At 43.8% G+C, this 24,117-nt stretch overlaps 1 protein-coding gene across 2 annotated transcripts in view; it reads left to right on the plus strand.

Annotated features, from left to right (window-relative positions):
- ARID1A (AT-rich interaction domain 1A) overlaps positions 1 to 20,375 on the plus strand; it is a 3,912,194-nt gene extending 3,891,819 nt beyond the window's left edge. For both annotated transcript variants that reach the window (XM_044084256.1, XM_044084266.1), the window contains exon 20: positions 18,415 to 20,375. In XM_044084256.1, the coding sequence (XP_043940191.1) occupies positions 18,415 to 20,100 (1,686 nt within the window). In that variant the 3' untranslated portion in view covers positions 20,101 to 20,375. The remainder of the gene's footprint in view (positions 1 to 18,414) is intronic.
- Positions 20,376 to 24,117: the final 3,742 nt, after the last annotated feature.

A 24,117-nucleotide genomic window follows, 5' to 3' on the forward strand; every position in this document is an offset into this window, starting at 1 on the left:
CATTTGTATGCGGTGGTGGTGCTGCGGTAGCGTTGTCGCCTCACAGTTACACGTTGCCCGTTCGATTCTCAGAGCGTCTTCTGTGTGGCGACATGCGTGAATGGGCGTTCCTTCGTTGAAGGTTGTGTGTTAGGCCCGGCAAGCCAGCACATAAAACTCTACTGCCAATCATTAGCAGACCGGAGTTCCGCTGTGGCGATCCCTAACCGGGAAAAGATGAAAGACACAAACAAAATGTATTCCTTGCCTAGGCCCTGACCACAACGTGCCTTGCTGCCGGTTTTGTGCTAAATTTAACCAACGTACTAAGCGTCGGTATCCTTTTGCATCTAAATTTTTTGGCTCAAGATTTAACTATCCAGAAATGTTGTCTGTTAGCAATCCAGCTACCGGCATTCACAAAAAAAGGCAAAGAAAAGACAGAGACCGTCGAGGTCCAAAACCGACGATGAAGCTTCTCCTAAGCCAGTCGCTGGTTTGCCGGTACTCAGTGAGGCGCTTTCGCAGCACCTGATACCCGCTACTTTTGATTCACAGGCCTCTACTGAGACCTATTCAGAGTCCAGTATGCCGTGAGACACTTTAAGTATTGAATCCGCGGATGTCTCTACCTTAGATGGGTCCGGAGCCGCTGAGCAGGCACCGGCTTCTGAGGGTGTTTTCAGGCCTAAAGATTTGTATATTAAACCGACGCCATCTTCAAAATCAAGGCCAAAACCAACTTCTATGTCTAAAAAAACAATGCGTGGGCCACATGCACAGGACCCTATGCCTAAAAAACAAATGATCAAAATGGCTGAGGATTTAATTACCTTGATCAGGGGTTCCCAACCCCCTCCTGCTAAGAGGCCTAGGCAAGGCACTAATTATGAATCTTCAGATCAGGTTTCCATTTCTTCTGATTCCTCTTCTGATCAGGAATTATCTATTCCACCTTATGAGGACTCTGATGCAGAAGAATTCATCCCTTCTGCTTCTCCTCCTGAGGATTTTTCTTTTGGAGAAACTTTACATACCTTAAGGGAACATTTTCATTAGGAGAGTCAGGATTTTTCAGAATCCAAAATATGAGGCTTAGGGATTTCCTTCTTCTTACTCAGCATAGGCCTTTGGCTATACCTCCTGTTCTAGACATTGTTGATGATGTTTTCTCAGAATCCAGCATGGCTCCTGATTCTCTGCCTCCGGCTACTAGTAAGCCAGACAGATATTACAGGGTTCCTGACTCCCACAAATTTCTTTTTAAAAATCCTACTGCTGACCCGGAAACAATTTCTCAGGGTCCCAAAGGTGTTAAGGCTTCTACTGCTAAAAATCCTACCCCTTCTGATAGAGACTCCAGGGCGCTGGATAGATGGGGTAAGAAGGTTTACACATCTGCAACCCTGGCAATCAGGCTTTAAACTGTCACTTTCATATGCTTAAATATCAGCAGCATGTCATGGGCTTACTTCAACAGAAAATGATGTTGATTTCTGACTGTATGGAAAATAGAGTTACAGGATTTATTGCATTATTTTATTATTTTATTTATTTTTATTTGCAGTTGGTTTACCAGGATAGTCCATTGGGCCTAGAAGAACCCATTTTCAATGGAGTTCTGCGGAGAAAAGCTTCAAAAAACAAAACAATAATTACAAACAAAATTACAGTCAAAGCTCTTGTTACAGTATGTACAAAAGTACTAGTAGAAACATTGCATTTAAACATACAGTTTCTAAAGCAAAAATGACAATGAAAGTTTTGGTTATACTAATTATAGACAAAATATTTCATTTAACAGAGACAATTTCTGCGATAAACAGTGTGATCATTGTAAATCTAGAGTAGTTTACGCATGGATTGATTCCTGCCAAAACCATGTATGGTTAGTATGTTGATGTTCATGGACGCACTGCAACAAATTTCATATGACTGATAAATGAGTACGCAGAGTAGGTAGAAGTAGGACGGTAGATGAGCAGTTAGGATTCAGATCAGGATGCATCACAACTTACCCAATGTTTGCAGTGAGACAGATAGTTGAGAGGAATCTAGAGATGTGAAGAGTCCAAGTGACTGTTCTTATATTTGAAGAAATCATATGACAAGGTTCCAAGGACATGTTTTGGGCAGTCCTGTGGTGGTTTGAAGTCCAAAAAACAGAAGATAAGATTAGTGCAAACTATGTACAAGCTATGTGGCATTCAGCTGAACAAGTTGGAAAGCATACTTTGCAATGTGGTTTTGATTCCTTGGAGGCCTCTTGCAGGGCTGCTGTAACTGGATCTGTAATAAGAAGGCATGCTTGGCTCAATGAGCAAAATCTGCCTGATCATGTTAAAGCCAAATTGTTGGATGCTTCTTTACAACAGGACAGTCTGTTTGGTAATAAGGCAGAAGACGTTTTGAAAAAGATGGAAGACAAAGCTAAATCTATGCAAACTGTAAAAGATTTCCTACAAGTGCAGCCACCCAAGTTCAGTAGGCACTGGCCTACTAAGAATTGGTCCTTTCCAGTACCCACCAGAGCCGCTCAGGCCAAACCCAGACACTCCAAAGGCTCCAGGTTTCAGTCATAAGGAATTTATAGAACAAAACAATGGGGGTGCCTCCACCTCCAAATCTGGAAGTAGCAAGGCACTTCCCTATGGTAAACGGTCTCAGTGATTTTCCTCTGCCATTTCCAAGCACTTATCTTTTGGCAGCCCCTTTGGGGAGGGGGAACTAGCACTTCATGCACAAAACTGGCATCTAATTACCCAGAACAAGTGGGTTTTTAATATAGTATCCCAGGGATACAGATTTCATTTCCACACGTTGCCAATTCCAAACGGATGGCCAGATCTGCTTCCAAATCAGTGGACAGAGGCCCAGAAACAAGTTATGTCCCTCAAGAATATGGGGGCTATTCAACCAGTACCAGAAAAGGGAAAGGGACTAGGTTTTTATTCAAGACTTTTCCTGGTACCCAGAAAAGACAAATCATGACATCAATTTCTGGACTTATCCATTCTAAATACTTTACTGGACATTCCAAAATTCAAGATGTCTACTCTGCAACAGTTACTGCCTATGCTAGGCAAGGATGCCTCGTTGCTAACTCTAGACTTAAAAGAGGCTTACCTGCATATCCTAATCATGGAATCTTGCAGAAGATACTGCAGCTTCAAAGCAGGCTATTTGCATTACCAGTTGTCTGCACTGCCCTTTGGCTTATCTACTGTGCCCAGTGTCTTCACAAGGTGCCTGGCACCAGTAATTGCATTTTGCAGACAAAGAAACATTCAAATTTATCCTTATCTGGACGATTGTCTAATTCAGGCAGAAAACAAGGACATTATTCTACAGCATCTGGTATTTGTAAAAAGGCTTCTAACTTGCCTAGGGTACACCATAAATGAAAAGAAATCACAACTGGTACCCTCTCAAAAAATTACATTCTTGGGTGCAAGCTTGAATGCAACTGCCCAGATGGCTTACCTCATGCCAGACAAACAAATCCAGTTGATGACTTACTTCAAACAAGTGGCCACAAAAACCCAGTTATCTGCAAGACAAATTCTGCAGGCCTTGAGGTTCATGGCTTCCTGCATTCTTCTAATTCCATATGCAAGACTGCATATGAGGAAACTGCAATGGTACCTAAAAAGCTTATGGAATCAACATTGTCACAGCCTGGAAACAATGATTCCTATCATTCCTTGCCTGCAGCAAGAGTTCCTATGGTGGGCAGAGGCCTGTCACCAAAACAAGGGACTGTCATTCATTCCACCCCCTGCCACCCAAACCCTGACTACAGATGCATCAGACTATGCTGGGGGGGCGCATTTGGCAGGGAGATGCATTCAGGCCGAATGGAGCCCAAATCAAATGCACCTGCACATCAACCAGAAAAAGATGCTAGTTGTACAGAATGTTCTTTTAAGGACTTACTTCATCCAGGACAACTACTGATAAAGACAGACAAACACCACAGTCGTGTGGTACATAAACAAGCAAGGGGGGTTCCCATTCCTACCCCCTTTGCAGACTAGCTATGGCTTTGTGGAACACGGCCTTGACTTACCAAATACATCTGAAAGCTCAATTCCTGCCAGGAAAGCAAAATACTCTGGCAGACGAACTAAACAGGAATCTTACGGAACCACACAAATGGAAACTGGATCCGCAAATCTTCAGCATGTTGACACGCAAATGGGGGAACCCAGACATAGATCTCTTTGCCTCACCCCAAAACTGTTGGACAAATTCTGCACAAGAATCCCATCACAAAAGAGCTTGGAAAATGGATCCTTCAGCTGGAAAAAAACTATCAGTCTATGCTTTTCTCCCCTCTGCCTTTGCTCTCCAAGGTATTACTAAAAGTCAGACAGGAAAAACCAAAAATTATTCTGATTGCTCCAGACTGGCCTCGCCAACACTGGTACCCACTCCTACGCAATATGTCACACCTTCCTCCGTGGTACATACTTCAGACACCTTATCTACTATCTCAGCAGAACTTTCAAATTCTACACACTCTGCTCCAAACTCTGAATCTTGCAGCATGGCTAATCAACTAATTTCACCAGTTACATCTCTCAGCAAACCCGTGATTAATGTCATTTTGGAGGCTAGAAGGGCCTAGTACTAGAAAATCTTATGCTGATAAATGGAAAAAATTCTGTGCCTGGAGTCAGGCACAAGGAATAAGCACAGAAATGCCCAATATTCCTCAAATTCTACAATATTTAACTGAGATGCTTCACAAGGGCCTATCTTTCTCTTCCATAAAAATCTCATGCCTCTGCCATTTCATCTCATTGCAACACAGAACCTCTCCCCTCTTTTCTCATCCCCTGCAAAAGTAGTATCTCAGAGGGGCCAAAAATTTAAGACCTCCCAGGACAGCACCAACTCCTGCATGAGACCTCAATTTTGTTTTGGAAAAACTCACCTTGCCTCCTATTGAGCCAGCTGCTACTGCAGACATAAAACTTCTCTCTTGGAAGACGGCTTTTCTTTTAGCAGTCACTTTAGCTAGAAGGATTTCAGAACTACAGGCTCTCATGGCTGTGGAGCCTTTTATTATTTTCTACCCGGATAGGGTAGCGCTCAGGACCAATCCATCCTTTATGCCTGACGTGGTATCTAGTTTGGCTCTTAATCAGGCCATTCATCTGCCAACGTTTTTTCCCAAATCCACAGAACAAGGGGGAGCAGATTCTGCATTCATTGGATGTACACAGACAACTAGGATTCTACTTGAACAGGACAAAATCTCTAAGAAAATCTGAGCAACTACTGGTGGCATTTGTTGCAGGGGCAGAGGGAAAGGCTATTTCAAAGCAGACAGTTTCAAAATGGATAAGCCATTGTATTGGTTTCTGCTACATGCATCATGGTAAACCTGTCCCCAAGGGGATCAGATCCCATTCCACCAGGGCTGCATCTACTTCTGCAGCCTTTCTCAGAGGGGTTCCTACCAGAGACATTCTAGAAGCTGCTACCTGGAGCTCAGTTCATACATTTGCCAAGCATTACCATTTACCTCTCTTCTCTAAATCCAGAGCAGGCTTTGCCACTGCTGTCCTGCAGGGCCTTATAGCTGCTCCTAATGCTGTATAATTCCATCCTCCCAGCCATAGCTTTGGAATTCTACCCAAATGTAATGACTGCAACAGTGAAACACGAAGAACATAGTACAGTTGTGTACACTTACCATAAATGTAGATGCTCGAGTGTATTCACTGTTGCAGTCCTGGTTACCCACTCGCCAGCCCCCTACTTTTCTCTTTTTATACTTCTTCTTTCTGTTACTATGCTCAAAAGCCTTTTTGTTGTATTTGCTTTTATTTGGAGGTATATGTTTTGTGTTCTAAATTACATGCAGATATATATATATATATATATATATATATATATATATATATATATATATATATATATATATATTGCTCCCCATTTAAGGGGCACCTGACATCTGGGGCAAGAAAAACTGATGAAAATGGCGTCGGCTGCATGTTTTATACCCGTGATGACCTGACGTCATGGAAGAAGGGACAGCAAGCAACGCAGGACCCAAGACTTGGTTAATCAAGCCGACTGAGGGCAACCTGCCAGCAGATTACCCAAATGTAATGACTGCAACAGTGAATACACTCAACATGTACATTTATGCTAAGTGTACACAACTGTACATTGTTCGTATGTATAATATGGGGGGGGTGGACGAAGCCCCCCACATACTTTGGGTTTATGGTGTCTGGTTTTGTTTTACTTTATTTGGTAAAAGCCAACTAGGTGGGGGGCTGCGCCCCCCCCCCCACACCCTCCCTTAATATATATATTAACACCAGGATTGAACTACAGTGGGGAAAAGGACATATACCAGTGTCTTGCTTTAGAGTACTACTTGTCGGTGAAATGAGTTTTAGGTGAAATGAACTTAAGGTGATTTGGTCTTGGTGAAATGAGTTTCAGATGAAGTGATACGTACCCATGTGTGTATGTGTACATACATACATACATACATACATACATACATATATATACACACATGTGCATGCATGTATTACAAACATTGCATGTGCCACTGTTTCGTATTTACATCTGTTGCTTGCAAGGTAGAGTGACATTATTATAACTTTTGATGTACTCAAAAGTTGTCAAGGAAAAGCCTCATGGAAAGATGTTTTTGTCCTTTTTTTTATTGACCAGATATTTGGTCTCATCCATCATTCACTTTCAACAATGACCCAGGGCAGAAGCAAAAGAAGAGAGTAGCATACATTTTACAAATGTATGGGAACAAAAAAAGTGCCTTCTGCCATTGTTATACCGGAATGAAATACCTAGAAAGTGAGTAAGAAGTTTAGGCTTACTGACAAGGATCTATTGGTGATGCAGGTTAGAAGTGCTTTTAAACCGTATGTCATTCAAAAAATAATGACCTGAAGTAGTTTACTTCATTTGATCTTTGACCTGTGGGTACTGGATCCGTATCGGATCCGACCTGGCAAATTCACTAGTATCTGCCCCAAGCTCCTCCCCTTACCCATAATACACCACCACTACCTTCCAACCCCCAGATCTCGTTTGCCGCAGCTTGCTTGAAGCAGAAGCAGTTCGCAAGTGCCGGTCGGCCGACTCCTGAAATTTTCGTTTTCGAGTTTCAGAACCGAAGTCTTCAACTAAGCTAAGTACCCCATTGGGGAAACTTTTTCTTGCTCCAAACCGATGTCAGTAAAAGTTAATAATTGTATTTCTTGTGTTAAGCAAATACCTCATAAAGATTTTCATTCATACTGCATTCCTTGCTTAGGCCCTGACCACGACGTACCTCGCTGTTGGTTTTGTGCCTTATTTAAACAACAAACTATTCGTCGTCTGTTTATTTACGCTTCTAAATATTTTAGTACTCTGTTCAATTATCTATATATGGCTTTGTTAAGCCATCCGACTACCAACATTCTGAAAAAACACAAAGATAAAGACAGAGACAGATTGCATAGGTCCAAAGCTGCTGACTATGCTTCTCCTAAGCTAGTCGTAGGTTGGCCGGTACTCGGGTGCTTTCACAGCCCTTGATACCCGCTACTTCAGATTCGCAAGCCTCTACTGAGACCCATTCGGAATCCGGTATGTCGCGAAATGCTTCAACTGTGGAATCTGCGGATGTCTCTACCTTGGATGGATCCAGAGCCGCTGGGCAGGCACCAGCTTCTGAGGGTGTATTCAGGCCTACTGACTTGCATATTAAACCGATGCCATCTTCTTCTTCAAGGCCTAAAACTTGATCCATGCCTAGAAAACCGACACCCAGACCACATGGTCAGGCCTCTGTGCCTAAAAAACAAATTATAAGAATGGCTGAAGACCTTATTACTCTAATCAGGGGAAGCCACCCTTCCCCCTCTGAGACCTAGGACCGAGTTTCCTTATGATTCTTCTGATCAGGATTCTGAAATTTCTGTTTCCTCTGATGACCAGGAGTTACCCTTGGCTACTTATGATGATTCTGATGCAGAGGACTCTATTCCCTCTGCTTCCCTTCTAGAGGATTTCTCTTTTGACGAAACCTTGCATACTCTTAGGGAGCATTTTTGCTGGGAAAGCCAGGATTACTCTGACTCTAAAAAGAGACTTAGGGATTTCTTACTTGTGCCCCCAACACAGGCCTTTAGCTATCCCCCCTGTACTGGACAATGTTGATGATGCCTTCTCGTAATCTAGCTTGGCCCCTGACTCTCTACCTCTTCCCCCCAGAAAACCTGATAGATATTAAAGGGTTCCTGACTCTCACAGGTTCCTCTTTAAAAATCCTACTGCGGATCCTGAGACCATTTCACAGGGACCCAAGGGCATTAAGGCTACTACTGCCAACTGTCTTACCCCCTCTGATAGAGATTCCGGGGCGCTGGATAGATGGGGTAAGAAGGTATACACTTCTGCAACCTTGGCCTTTAGGGCCTTAAACTGCCAGTTTCATATGTTAAAGTATCAGCGACATATTATTGGATTGCTTGAACAGAAAATGATGATTCCTGACTGTGTTTAAAATAAAGATTTACAGGATTTAATGCATTCTGCTGAATAAGTTGGGAAACATACTTTGCAGTGTGGTTTTGATTCACTAGAGGCATCTTGCAGGGCAGCTGTGACTGGGTCTGTGTTTAGAAGGCATGCTTGGCTTAAGGAGCAATCTTTGCCAGATCATGTTAAAGCTAAATTGCTGGATGCTCCCTTAAACCAAGACCTCCTGTTTGGCAACAAAGCAGAAGTAGGACTTAAAAAGATGGAGGAAAAAGCTAAATCTATGCAAACTGTTAAAGATTTCCTTCAAGTACAATCTCCCATATTTAGTAGGCAGTGGCCCTCTAAAAATTGGTCCTTACCTGGCTCTTCCAGGCCTTCTCAGTCCAAACCCAGAAGCAGCAGAACACACAGGCTTCAGTCCCAAAGTACTCATGGGACTAAGCAGTGGGGGGGCTCCCACTTCCAAAGCAGGGAGTGATAAGGCTCCCCCCTATGGTAAACTGTCTCAATGACTTAACTTTAAATCTTCCAAGCCCTGCACAACTGAATGTTCCTTTAGGGGGAAAGATTGCCCTACAGGCAAAAAATTGGGAACACGTTACCCAGGACAAATGGGTTTTAAATATAGTTTCCCAAGGATACAGATTCCACTTCCACTCCTTACCAACCCCAAATGGTTGGTCAGATCTACCCCCAAATCAGTGGTCAGAGGCTCAAAAGTAAATTCTCTCTCTTAAGCATCAGGGCTATTCAACCTGTTCCAGAAGAGGAAAGGGGACAAGGTTTCTACTCAAGACTTTTCCTGGTGTCCAGAAAAGACAACAACTGGCGTCCTATCCTGGACCTCTCTATCCCAAATACATTCACCAGCTGCTTCCTATGCTAGGCAAGGATGCCTGGTTGGCAGCACTGGATTTAAATGAAGCCTACGTGCATATCCATATAAGGGAATCTTGCAGAAGCTACCTACGCTTCAAAGCAGGTTACATGAACTATCAGTTCTCTGCACTGCCCTTTGGCTTATCTACTGCGCCCAGGGTATTTACAAAGTGCCTAGCTCCAGTCATTGCATTCTGCAGGCAAAGAAATATTCAGATATACCCATACCTGGACGATTGTCTAATTCAGGCAGAAAGCCAGGACAATACTATTAAATCTGGCATTTGTAAGGAAATTAACTTTGCTGGGGTACACCATAAACGAAATCACATCTTGTACCCTGCCAACAAATTATATTCCTGGGAACAAGCTTGAAAACAATTTCCCAGATGGCCTACCTTACACCAGAGAAACACGTTCTTTTGACAGCCTACTTTAAACTACTGGCCACAAAGACCCAGCTATCGGCAAGAAAAATACTGCAAGCCCTGGGGTTCATGGCCTCCTGCATTCTTCTAATTCCATATGCAAGACTGCATATGAAGAAACTACTGTGGTATCTAAAAAGCATATGGTGTCAACATTCTCAGGATCTAGAATCAATTATTCCTATCATACCTTGTCTGCAGATAGAGTTCCTTTGGTGGGCAGTGGCCTGCCACCAAAACAAGGGACTGCCATTCACTCTATCCCGTGCCACCCAAACCCTAACAACAGACGCATCAGACTGTGCATGGGGGGCTCATCTGTCAGGGAAGTGCATTCAGGGCAAGTGGAACCCAAGTCAAATGCACCTGCATATCAATCCGAAAGAAATGTTAGCTGTACAGAATGCTCTGACAGTCTTCAAGTACCACATTCTTTCAGGACAATTGTTGGTAAAGGTGGACACCACCACTGTTATGTGGTACATAAACTGCAGGGAGGAACCCACTCATATCTTCTCTGCAAACTAGCCTTGGCTCTGTGGAACACAGCCTTAAGCTGCCAAGTGCCACCTACAGGCTCAATTCCTGCCAGGAAAGCTAAATACACTGGCATTCGACCTAAGCAGAAATCTCATGGACCCACACAAGTGGAAACTGTAACCAAAGATATTCAACATGTTGACAAACAAATGGGGGAGCCAAGAGATAGACATGTTTGCCTCTCCCTAGAACTACCAATTGGACAAATTCTGCACAAGGACTCCCCACAAACAAGCTTGGAAAGTGGATGCCCTGTCCGTCACCTGGAAAATCCTATCAATTTATGCCTTTCCCCCTCTGCCTCTTCTCTCTAAGGTACTACTAAAGATCAAACAGGACAAACCAAAGACAATACTGATTGCACCAGACTGGCCATGCCAACACTGGTACCCCCTCTTGCGCAGTGTTTCACTGCTGGCACCATGGCACCTGCCTCAGACTCCTGCCTTGCTGTCCCAGCTGGAGGGCCAGATTCTGCACCCACAGCTTCAAACCCTGAACCTGGCAGCCTGGCTAATTACTTGATCTCTCCTTTATCATCCCTCAGTAAGCAAGTGATGGATGTCATTCTGGAGGCAAGGAGGCCTAGTACTAGAAAATCCTGTGCTGGAAAAATGGAAAAGATTCTGTTCTTGGAGCCAAACTCAGGGGATGGGTGCAGCAGCGCCCAATTTACCTCAGATTCTTCAATAATTACGGAGATGCTTCACAAGGGCCTTTCCTTTTCCTCCATCAAAATTCATGCCTCAGCCATTTCAGCTCCTTACAATACAGAACCACCCCTCTTCTCTCATCCACTGCTAAAGCAGTTCCTCAGAGGAGCCAAAAATTTAAGGCCACCCAGGAGAGCCCCTACTCCAGCCTGGGACCTTAATTTTGTACTGGAAAAGCAAACGCTAACTCCCTTTGAGCCAGCTGCAAATGCAGAGTTGAAATTCCTTTCTTGGAAAACAGCCTTCCTTCTAGCCATCACTTCAGCAAGAAGGGTGTCTGAATTACAGGCTCTCATGGCAGTAGAGCCTTTCATCATCTTTCATGTGGACAGGGTGTCCCTCGGGACCAATCCCTCCATGCCCAAGGTGGTATCCATTGTGGCCCTTAACCAGTCCATTCATTTGACAACCACCTTTTCTAATCCACAGAACAAAGGGGAATGAATACTGCACTTCTTGGACGTCACAGTCAACTTAGATTTTACTTGGGCAGGGCTAAACCTCTCAGGATGTCTGAACAGCTGCTGGTTGCATTTGCTGCAGGGGCAGAGGGGAAGGCCTTTTCAAAGCAAACCATTTCTAAGTGGATAGGCCACTGCATTCATTTCTGCTATAAGCACAATGGAAAACCTACCCCACAAGGGTTAAGCCCACGTTCAACCAGGGCTACATCTACCTCTACAGCCGTTCTCAGAGGTGTCCCTACCAGGGACATCCTAGAAGCTGCTACCTGGAGTCCTGTACATACCTTCACCAAGCATTACCACTTGCCAATTTTTTCTAAATCCAGAGAGAGCTGGCTTTGCCACTGCAGTCTTGCAGGGCCTTATAGCTGGCCCTAATGCTGTCTAATTACCTCCTCCCATCCTTAACCTTTGGAATCTACCCAAATGTGATGACTGCAACAGTGAAACACAAAGAACATAGTACAGTTGTGTACACTTACCATAAATGTAGATGTTCAAATGTATTCACTATTGCAGTCCTGGTTACCCTCCCTCCAGCCCCCTGACTTCTATTTGACTGTACCTCTATTATTGTTTGCTATGCTTAAAGCTTTTTGGTGTATTTGCTTTTTTGTTGGAGATGTAACCTTGTATAGAATTGCTTCCCATTATGGGGGCAGCTGACATATGGGACAAGAAAAACTGATGTAATGGCGTCGGCTGCATACTTTATACCCCTGACTACCTGACGTCATGGAAGATGAGACCGTATCCAACACAGGACCCAAGACTTTGATAATCAAGGCAGCAGGGGGCTACTGCAAGCAGATAACACAAATGTGATGACTAACAGTGAATACACTCAAACATCTACATTTATGGTAAGTGTACACAACTGTACTTTCCCTCTCCCCTCACTGCTGCTTCGTGTATCGATAATTTCCTGTAGTTTTTAGAGTTAGTGTGTATTGCCTCCCCTCCCCCTCAGTGTTCTGTGTTCCTTGAGTGTGTGGTGAGTGGTTTGAGTGGGAAACAGGTAACTTTTTTCTTTAGTGTGAATTTTTCTTATGCAGAGACATGGCTCTCCCCAAGCTGTCTTCAGAAGGTGCACTGAGTGTGGCCACAAATTGTCTCCTGCAAATGGCCACACACTTTTTGTGTGATGTGCTTGGGCGTTGCCCATTTGAGTATGGATTGTGCTATCTGCGCGGATTTTAACCCGCATGCTATAAAGGACAGGATGGCTAAGTTGGCCCTAAAAGGCCTACTACCCACGTCTGAGGCAGCTGCCTCGTCCACTGCTTCGGTCACAGTGGCTGCTGTGGCCACCTCTCCTTCCTCTCTTGCCCTTGCTTCTCCTCCCTCCCAGGCTGGGACTCAACCTCCAATTTCTAAGCTTGTGGAAGTGGCGCGTAAAAGGGGGAGAGACAGCACACATCTGACGAGCATTTCAAACCAGAGAAATGCAAGAGGTCTCTGGACCTTCCTTCTACTCTTGCCAAAAGTCAGGATAGAATCCGTGACTCCCCTCGGCTGCGATCTCTGATATTTTCCCCGGAGCCAGAAGAGAGACATCCTCCATCTAGGGCCTCGTTTCCTCGACCCGCCAGTTCAGATTCCATGGCCTCATCGAGATCCAAGCGTAGCTTATCGGAAGTAGACATGAATAAAATGATGAGGTTCATTTGTACCCTGATCCAGATGGGGCGTCTTGCCAGCCCCCCTCCCTTAGGAGGGGGGAGCTCGCTTCCTTTTTTCACACAGATTTCTCCTTCTCTGATCTGTCCACTGGGTTCAGAATATTCTGATCTGAGGATGGCCTTATTCAGGGTGTCTGCGCCGACGGTACCTGTCTCCTCGATGCTGACAGCTGCCTGGAGCGTTTTGGATCCAACCAGTTTGGATCTGAGTAGCTCTCTGAACTGGAGCTTGGATGTCTGATCCAAGGGAGCGGAACTTTTATCTTTGGCTCTGGAGTTATTGGGCCAGGTTCCCTCCCTCAGAGCTCCATCCACTTCGGGCCCGGCTCCGATTCTCACGTCTGATCCAGGGAGAGCGACTTCCTTATTGGTACCCCAGGAGGCTTGTTCTCCCTCGGTGTTCGTGGTAGAAAGGGTTCTCTCCACTCGATCGAGACCCTTGACTATTTCCTCAGTTTCCACCCCGACCCCCCCCGGCTCTGTCTACGAATCCCATCATTTTACCAGAGGGACAGCCTGTGCTCGAGTAGCCCCAGGCAGTTCCCCATAAGGAACAATGGTTTGCGAGTCCCCCCCCCCCCCCCAGGGAGCCCCACCGGAGACGTGCCTCGCAAGCATAAGTGTAAGAGGAGGCACTTGGACTTCCCAGAGTCCCTCACCGAGGACACTGATTTGGATGATGGGGAAGGTTCCCCCAGGTCACCTCCCGAGGATGTCTCCTCTGCAGACCTCATGGAAATCCTACGCCACCGGGGAGGTTGGTCCGCCCCCAAACCTTCTTCTGATGAATACGTGTTCCTGGAGGCTTTCGGCACAGGCCCATCTACTTCCTTGGTGTTCCCTCCCGCAGATCTCCTGGTGGACCTCATCACCTCGCGGGCCTGGAAAGGAGCCAGACACCGTGGAACCAATCCCTAAATGTCTGGATAAGATCTTGAGTCTACCATCAGATAGACCAGCGTGGAACAAGGGCTCCCCTGTAGACGCTATGTTGGTAGCGGCAACCACAAAAAAGGAACTAACCCAAGAGAGTTCCTTGGTTCATCCCCCTGACCAGAGTCTCTGATGATGGACCACTTAGGGAAGCAGGTTTATGCATCAGCAACCTTTTCCATCAGGGCGTTGAACTACCTGGCCCACGTCACGAGACTCCAGCATGACTTGTTCAAGGAATTGGCTGAGTCTTCCCCTAAGTCCATGTCGCAGGAGGGCATTGAGACGTTCTCCGCGAGGATGGCCACTTTAAAAGCAGTCTCCAACACGTCCATGCGAACTCCTCTCACATGCTACCAAAGGAGCGACTAGAGCTGCTGGGTCCGGCGTGTCCATGAGGCGCAATGTCTGGCTCAGACAGTCAGTTTTCGGAACCTTTCAAGGCGTCTTTTGCCAACACCCCTTATGACGGCTCTACTCTTTTTGGTAAGACCATCAAAGAAACTTTAGTCCAGAGTGAGAAGAACGGGAAGACACTGTCTGCCATCGGAATCTGCGTCTTGAACCCTCAAAGATATTTTTCCCGGAATCAGAGAAGGCAAAAAAAGATGTGGTTCCAGAAGTCACAGTATTCCCGGGACATTCAGGGCTCTTCTTCCCACAGAGGTAAAGGGGGACAGGATAGACGCTGGCCCAGAGGCAGAGGGGTTACGAGGAAATTTAGGTCTCAAGAACCTTTCTCGGACAGGCCCGGTCAGCAACCCTGAGGGATTGCCCGACTGGTCTACTCTGGTGGCCGTTGGGGGACGATTGTCATTCCACCTGGCTGCATGGGCGTCTGTAACATCAGACCACTGGGTGCTTCTGATCATATCCAGAGGATACTTTACCCCTTTGTGGTTCCTCCCAATCACCTCCCGGACGTACCACCCATGCAAAGGGAGGCAGCAGCATTAGAAATCTCCAGGCTTCTAGAAAAACGAGCCATTGAACCCGTCCCCCCAGATCAGTTTGGATCGGTCTGGTTCTTTTTGGTGCCAAAGAAAACGGGGGACTTAAGGCCCATTCTGGACCTATCTACCCTGAACCTGTCAGTTGCCAAAGAAAAATTCCGGATGGTCACACTACAGTCCATCATGCCATACCCGCAAGAGAGCGACTGGGTGTGCTCGTTAGACCTCCAGGATGCCTGCTATCACATAAAAATGCACAGAAGCTCCAGGAGGTTCCTGCGCTTCTGGCTAGGAGTCTATCATTACCAATTTCAAGCCCTACCCTTTGGTCTCACCACAGCCTTCAAGGTGTTCACCAAAGTGATGGCGGTAGTAGCGGCTCACCTGAGGCTTCAGGGAATTCAGGTCTATTCTTAACTGGACGATTGGCTCCTCACTGCTCCCACCAGGCATCTACTTTCTCAAACCAGGGATTATTTTTTAAAGCTTTCTCTTCAATTGGGGATTACAATCAACGCATCCAAATCACTTTCCTGTCCAGGTGATAGACTACATTAGGACAAAGATAGACACACTGCAATGCAAAATCTTCCTGACCACGGAGTACAAAACCTGAGGATGCATGTTTTCCCTCAGCACAATCAGTGTTGAGGTCCTTGGGTTCAATGGCAGCCACCATAACGATTCTTCCGTGCACCCGGTTACATGTGCGAGTACTACAGTGGACACTAGCGGTACAATGGTCCCTGTTGGAACTTCCATTATCTTATCCAGTACACCTCTGTCGAGTCTGCCGGTCATCCCTTCTGTGGTGGATGTGCTCTCTGGAAATCTTGGAGGGACAACCTTTTGTTCCAGCCCCTGTCCAAGCCAGAGTGACCACGGATGCCTCCCAACATGGGGGGGCATTGTTTGGGCAGGACAGTCCAAGGCCTGTGGTCTTGTCTCGAGACCAGTTTGCACATAAACGTTCTAGATATGAAGGTGGTCCTTGTGGCGTTGCAGGCTCGTCATGCCTTTCTTTCTCTGGGAACCATTGCAATTCAGTCAGACAGCATGTCAGTGGTCTAGTATGTCAACAAACAGGGAGGGACCAGATCTTACCCCCTTTGTCACGAAGCCATGAGAGTGTGGGAATGGGTGATCTCCACCGGTCGCTTTCTCATAGCAATGTACATTCCGGGATGGTCCAGCATTCTAGCGGACAGGTTAAGTCGGACTATTCTAATGCCTTAAGAGTGGTCTCTGAATCATTCAGTAACGGAGCAGATCTTTCTGGAGTGGGGTCAGACTTGCTGCGATCTCTTCGCATCTCCTTTCAACACGAAGTGCAGTGAGTTTTTCGCTCTGAACCCCCTGCCGGGGGAGACCCCTGGAGATGCTCTAGTCCATGCTTGGCTTCCCGGTCTTCTGTATGCTTACCCCCCAGTACCTCTTATTCCGAGCTTTCTACAGAAAGCTTATTGACTGGGGAGCAAAAGTGATTCTCATTGCCCCATTTTGGCCACGCCAGGTATGGTTTCCCTTCCTTTGGTCTCATCTTCTGGCTCCGCCTTGGATCCCATTCAGGATCTGATTTCACACCCATCGGGGGTTCCTCATCTGAACCCAGACAGTTTGAAGCTCACAGCTTAGCTGCTGCAGTTCCCATGATCGCTAGTACTCCTGGATTATCCTCTTCAGTTACGTCTATTCTGGTGGCAGCCCATAAGTCTTCAACCAGGAAGATTTACCTCAGCAAATGGAAACGTTTTTCCTTTTGGGCTTCTCAAAAGAGTTTAGACCCTTTCACGGCTCCTATTTCTGCCATTCTTGACTTCCTAGCCAATATTTTTCAACAAGGAGCAAGCTCTTCTTCTATCAAAGGTCAGTTGGCTGCCATCTCTCATTTTCACGTGGGTGCGAATTCTGCCTCCCTGGCCTCTTCCAGACTGTGTAAAGCCTTTATCAGAGGTAATTTCTTGTTCCTTCATGCGACCTTACTATGGTTCTTCAAGCTTTGGTTGCTCCGCCTTTTGAACCTGCTGCAACCACAGATCTTAAGTTTTTATCTTGGAAAACAGCATTCTTGGTAGCTATCACCTCTGCTAAAAGGGTTTCGGAATGGCATGCTTTGTCCATTAAAGTTCCATATATGATCTTCCATAAAGATACAGTTTCCCTTTGGACCAATCCATCCTTTCTTCCTAAGGTTGCATCACAAGTTAACATCAATCAGACCATTAACTTACCTGTTTTCCCAAACGTTGCTAACAAAGTAGAGAACAAACTCCACTTGTTGGATGTTCATAGACAGTTACGGTTTTATTTACACATGACTAAAAACTTCCGTAAATCTGATCAATCGTTAGGTTTACCCAAAAAGGGTTTAGAGAAATAAACAATCTCCAAGGTCACTATTGCTAGGTGGATTTCCTTGTGCATCCCTCAGGTCTGTAAGGATAAAGGTGTCTCCCCTCTGGGTCAGGTGAAAGCTCATTCCACTAGGTCAATGGCTACTTCTGTGGCTTTTTGGCCTAGAGTCTCATTGGGTAATATTTGTTCTGCAGCTACTTGGTCCTCATCTCATACCTTTATTTCTCACTACAAATTGGATTTGACTTCTAGAAGGAGAGCATCCTTTGGTCCTGTGGTGCTCTGAAATATCCTTCCATGAGGGCCACCCAGGAGTTTAGTAGCTGGGGACTCTGTCCCACAGTTTGAAGACCAAATGAAGTAAACTGCTTCAGATAAAGAAGTTATGTACTCACAATAATGTTCCATCTGATTAGTTCTTCTTCATTTGTCTTCAGCCGTCCCTTCCTCCTTCCCCCTGACCTTGTCATATGAACAGCCTGTTGGCTGCAGTTTTAGGTCATAGTGTTCTTCAGGTCGGGTTATCAGTATAAGGGTCAGCAAACTTGATCTGGGGGTTGGAAGCTGGTGGTGTATTATGGGTAAGGGGAGGAGCTTGGAGCTCGGAGCAGATGCTAGTGAATTTGCCAGCTCGGATCTGGTACCCACAGGTTGAAGAAAAATGAAATAGAACTACTCAGACGGAACGTTATGGTAAGTACATAACTTCTTTTCATTTAATTACTGTGGGATATAACCTTTCATATGTCTGTAGGTGGTGATCTCAGTGTTCTATTTAGCTGGAGGAAGAGTAGTAGCTGAACAGAGTATGGTCCCTAGGTTGTTAGCTGTATTTTGCTTTATTTTTTAGTTATTCGTACTCACCAGTGCCTTTTTCTGCCTTTATTTCCTATTGTCCATAGCATTTTATGTATACTTTAATAATAATTCTTTTGTAGCATTTTGACAGTTTCTTCTTAACATTTCAGCTGCCGGGATTGTTGGAGCTTCTGGTAGAGTATTGTCGTCGCTGCCTTATTGAGATCTTTGGTATTCTAAAGGAGTACGAAGTTGGAGATCCAAGACAGAAAATGCTGCTAGATCCAGAAAAATTTAAAAAGCTTCACAACTCTGAACCTGTGGAATGTCTAGAAGATGACCAGACTTCAACATGTGAAGAAGAAGCAGCTTTTGCATCTGAAGAGAGTTTACCATCAGAATCTGAGGAGACTCCAAAGCAAGCTAGTAAATTTGATAGATATCCCTTAAAGATTGTAAAAAAGAATGATCCATTTGTGGTGGATTGTTCCAACAAACTAGGGCGAGTTCAGGAGTTTGACAGTGGACTGGTGCACTGGCAGATTGGTGGAGGAGACACTACAGAACACATCCAGACTCACTTTGAGAGCAGAATAGAGCTGCCAGTTCGAAAACGGACACCCATCATTTCTGTTTCTAAAAGGAAACAGCTAAACAAACAGGTGACTAAAGAGGGAGATGCTTCATCATTAGTTAGGGCACTAGAAGAAAGTATTGCAGCAAGCGTAGGGGATGTGCTTTCTGCAAGGACTGACTCATTGACAGCAGAAGATCACACAGACTCCGCGGAAGCAGACATTGATAATGGCAAGCTTCCAATTGGTGTCAGTCCTTCTCAGGACCATCAGAACATTAAAATTTTTGAGGATGAGCCATGTAGCAAGGATGAAACCCCACTATGTACAGCATCGGACTGGCAAGACTCTCTAGCTAAACGCTGTATTTGTATATCTAATATCATTAGAAGTTTATCCTTTGTGCCTGGAAATGACTTAGAAATGTCTAAACACCCAGGACTGCTGCTAATTCTAGGTAAACTAATTGTGCTTCACCATGAGCACCCAGAACGCAAACAGGCTCCACTGACTTATGAGAAAGATGAGGAGGAGGAGGAAGGGGTGAGCTGTGACAAGGATGAGTGGTGGTGGGACTGTTTGGAAATGCTGCGTGAAAACACCCTTGTTACTTTGGCCAATATTTCTGGTCAGCTTGATCTCTCTCAATATCCAGAAAGTATCTGTTTGCCAATTCTAGATGGTCTGCTTCATTGGGCAGTGTGTCCTTCTGCAGAGGCCCTGGATCCCTTCCCCACCCTTGGGCCCAATGCTGTTCTTTCCCCTCAAAGACTAGTCCTCGAGTCCCTAAGCAAGTTAAGTATCCAGGACAACAATGTTGATTTAATTCTAGCTACACCACCTTTTAGCCGCTTGGAGAAACTCTATGGGACACTGGTACGTGTATTAGGTGACAGAAAAACAGCAGTATGTCGGGAGATGGCTACAGTTTTGTTGGCTAATTTAGCCCAGGGAGACAGTTTGGCAGCCAGAACCATTGCAATGCAAAAGGGTAGCATTGGAAATCTGCTAGGTTTTCTAGAAGACAGCTTGGCAGCCACGCAGTTTCAACAGAGCCAGCCTAGCCTGATACATATGCAGAATCCGCCTTTCGAGCCAACAAGTGTAGACATGATGCGTAGGGCAGCACGGGCTCTTTTAGCACTGGCTAAAGTAGAAGAGAACCATTCAGAGTTCACGTTATATGAGTCAAGGCTGCTGGACATCTCAGTGTCACCTTTGATGAACTCTTCAGTTTCACAAGTGGTTTGTGATGTACTGTTTTTAATTGGCCAGTCATGACAACTGTGGGATGTCTTAACCCCTGAGTGCGTGCGTGTGAGTGGAAACTTAGAAACTGAATGTTTTTTGTTGTTTTATTTATGCAAAACCACCTCAAATTCCACTATTTGCCCTGTCCTGCTCCTTACTTTGAAAGGATAACCTGAATTCTTTACAAGTTCTGCCTGTGTAGAAGACTTATTTTTTTATGTTTGTTTTTATTTTTTACCAAAGTTGCTGTGCTGTTTACAGTGAATTTGGGGAAAGAAGAAAAAAAATATATATATACACATACACAAGATCTTGTTCTGTCTCTGATGGGCGCCACTTTCATAGTTTTTATGGCAAATTTTTGGAAGCAGACAGCTTCTGAATTGTGTGGTTAATCATTGTACATTACAATCTTGCAGGAACCAAGAAGTTAGCAGTTGCAAGCAGGCCTTATAAATAGAGGAGGCCTCTGCAGTAGAGTGCAGGACTTCATGTACTGTACACCTTAAACTGTAAATCTACTGTAACAATGTTTCATATTGATAAGCGCCAAACTGGCTGCAAGCTGTAGTTTTTAATAATGTTTTTAGTTAATGTCAAAGAAGAAAAGTTATAGCTTATCCCCCAAAGTATCATGTGTGAACCTACAACACCCTGACCTCTTCCCCAACACAAAGATTGTATGTATATTCTCTCCTACCCTACAATTACCTCTAACTGTTTTTATACTTTAGCTGCAACCTCTGTGCCACACTGCATATATGATGTATGTATGTATGTATATGTATATATGTGTGTATATATATATATATATATATATATATATATATATATATATATATATATATATATATATATATATATATATATATATATATAATAATGCAGATTGCGCATAACCCATTGGATCCCTTGCATTTTCCTATACTAGCGTAAAGAAAGGAGTTGACCTTCTCCAGTGAGATAAAAAATCAAATTCTTCCTCAGTTTCCTCTCTGGGGAAGGTGGTGTACAGGTCTTTCTGTGTATAAAGTCACTACTGTCTGTTGGCAGTTCACCTTTTTTCTTTCTAATCAAGGTGTGAAAAGTTTTAGGTTCAGTCAAAGTTCCTGAAGAAGAAACACAATTTGAGACTTTTCATTGATGGAATTCTGCATATTTGTATTTCAGATGATGTAGCTAAAACTTAATGTAAATTCCTTTTTTTTTTTTTATTTTTTTTTTTTTTTTTTTTTTTTTGCTTAATGAATATCATTTATTCAGTATGAAATCTTTATACTATATGTTCCATGTGTTAAGAATAAATGTACATTAAATCTTGTAAGATGTTTGCAATGGGTTTGTTTATATTTATGTGCAGGGACATGAATAGGAATAAAATGCCATTTTCTGCTGCTTTGGAAGGTGTGCTGCTTACCAAGGAGCAGCTGGATTGTGTTGTATCTTGAAATTGCATTTGATTTTCTTTTTCAGTCAGCAAGGTGCATGTTGCTGCAGAAGCTGTAACTTTTTTTGTCTCCCTCCTCTGGTAAACCTTTCCTGTCCCTTTTTTTTTGGGGGGGGGGGGCACAAAGTTTAACATTTAGTGTACATCTAAAGTTGTATTGAAGTTCTTCTTTCCATCTTACTTTTCCAGCACCAAATAGTTCAGCTCCTCATACAGACTGCTATGACTTTAAAATTCTTATTCCTTTGTAGTTTCTAAGATTGTGTTTGCATCATGCCTCATCTGCTTACTCCAAACTTTTCTTACCTGCATGTCTTTCCTTCATCTTGGTCCATTCATGAGGTGCCATCATTAGTCCTGCATAGTAATGCTTTTATAAGTGTTACTAAATTTGGTGAAATGAAACGCAAACCAAAATGGGTGTTTCTTGGCAAGTGGGCCTGTCTGTGCAAGGGAGCCATCACTTAAAATATATTTGTTAGACTGTTTCCTTGTTTGCTCTTTGGCAGTGGATTTCATTCGTTTCTGTGAAATTCAGGTTGGTAACATTGTTTTGTCTTTCATTATGTTGTTGCTGTTATATTTTTTCAAACATTTTGTATATGTGTTGTGTTAAGTCAGTGTTACTTTTGATTTACCCCCTGTTGCAAATAAGTAATGTATTTATGTAGCAATAGCCCCATCAACAGAAGTGAAGTAAATAAAAGGAGAAAGTGAAATTCAAGACTGAATGTTCACCTTGAATTAGTGGTGAGCTTATACTGAAGAAATGAAAACTCTTTATTGAAGAAAAGTTGAAGAGCTGTGCATCAGTGGGATTGCAGACTGCAGGCGCCGAGGTCAGAGGTTCTCCAGCAGAAGACCTGTGTGTGGTGTTTTCTGCCCACTGGTATGTGGTTTACTTGGTTGTAACTTGTGCAAAGGGATTGTTTGCCTTCTTTGCCACCTGTGTGATACCCAGAGTAATACTGCATTTGATGCTCGCTTGTTATCCTTGTTTAAGTACTGTACTTGCTACAGTTATTCATACATCCTGACCAAGGAGGTGGCACTCTTACAGAAACCATTGCTGGAATCATTAATTGAAACTAAATCTTACAACCTACAGTCATAGCTTTTGAACCACAAATGTCACAGTGCAAAACACAAATGTAGCTTTACTGACCACAAATTATTCACTTGATCTTTTTGCAAAACACAAACATAGCTTTATTAACCACAAACTCAGTCGATCTAAGTGCTTTTACCCTTGTAACTGTTGCAGGACTTCAGAGTTTTCTGAAGTTCTTCAACTTTTGGAGACAAAAGCATTTAGATCAAGTGAATTTGTGTTTAGTAAAGCTATCATTGAATCATGGTATTTGTTGGTCAAAAGCTACGATTGTGGATTAGAGGATTTGATTTCAGTTTGATTCCAGCAGCAGTTTCAGGAAGAGTGCAGTCTCTTTGGTCAGGCTGTGTGGTCATTTGTAGTAGCTCAATCTTGCTTTGGTTTACTTTAAGTACTGTAGTTTTTTCACCAGGAATACCCATTCATTCCACATTGAGGCTTCTAGATAGGCAAGGCTCCGGCAGAAAAATGCATCAGCTGGCCTCTATTTCTTTTACTGCTATTCATTGAAGGTTTTATAACCTTCAAGCACTTCCATTAGTTAACTTGTTAAATTCCTCATACCGCAGCACAGAAAGATTGTAGCCTTTTCACTCGTTGTTGCTGTATGTAAACCAGTGGTGTTAGAGACAGCTTTTCCTTTTGTGTTATCTCTGCAGAGCCCCATTCATAGTCTCTCCTCTCAGTGCAGGCCAGTCCCCTTCTGTTTGCTTGTCCACCAACTCTTTCAGTGGAAGATTTATTTCTGATGAGAGAACATCATGTCTGTTTTCCATCTTTCTTCTAAGTTATGTATGGGTGTTAAACCTGTCAAAGTATAGTTGACTGGCTCAAAATCTGTATCAGTGTGTACAAACCCATCTTTGTGCCAGTCATTGTCCATGGAGTTATGGCTGCAAAGCCTGCAGAGGGGAACCGGAGGCTGGTTGAGCTGCTTGCTCTCTGCTTTCTAGACCCTTTAACCTGAAGTGTTACTGAAATTAAAATTACTATAACATTGGCAAAGTGCAGTTCTTATTTCGTCTGTCGTTTGAGTTTGTGCATTTAAAAATATTTTTGCAGTTCTCTTTACGGGGAATTTAGAATATGTATTTCTGTGAGGAAAAAACAGTTTGTGAGTTAGGTCTTTGAATTCTGTTTTGTGTGTGTTTAATGTCCGAACATACAAGTTATATATATATTTTTTTTTTTTTTATAAAGTAAGAAGCTGTTGCATTGGATAGTACTGTCCTGTCAAATTATGAAAAGGGCAGATGTTTACCAGATAGTAATTTTAAAATGCTTGTGAATTCATTTTTTTTTTCTAAGGTTGTCTGTTTCTGTAGCTAATTCTTAGAGTTCTGAGCTATCTATGGAAGACTAAGTACAAGTGAAGTCATTTTGGACATCAGTTTTAACAGGCTGTGTTAAATGTGTGCATTCAAACCTTCTCTTTTTGTGCAACTGACATTTCTAGATTATATCTGTCAGAAATTGTCAGAGCTAGTAA

Source organism: Protopterus annectens, chromosome 1.part1 (assembly GCF_019279795.1).
Source record: "Protopterus annectens isolate FY-2018-M chromosome 1.part1, PAN1.0, whole genome shotgun sequence".
Taxonomy (NCBI): Eukaryota; Metazoa; Chordata; order Ceratodontiformes; family Protopteridae; genus Protopterus; species Protopterus annectens.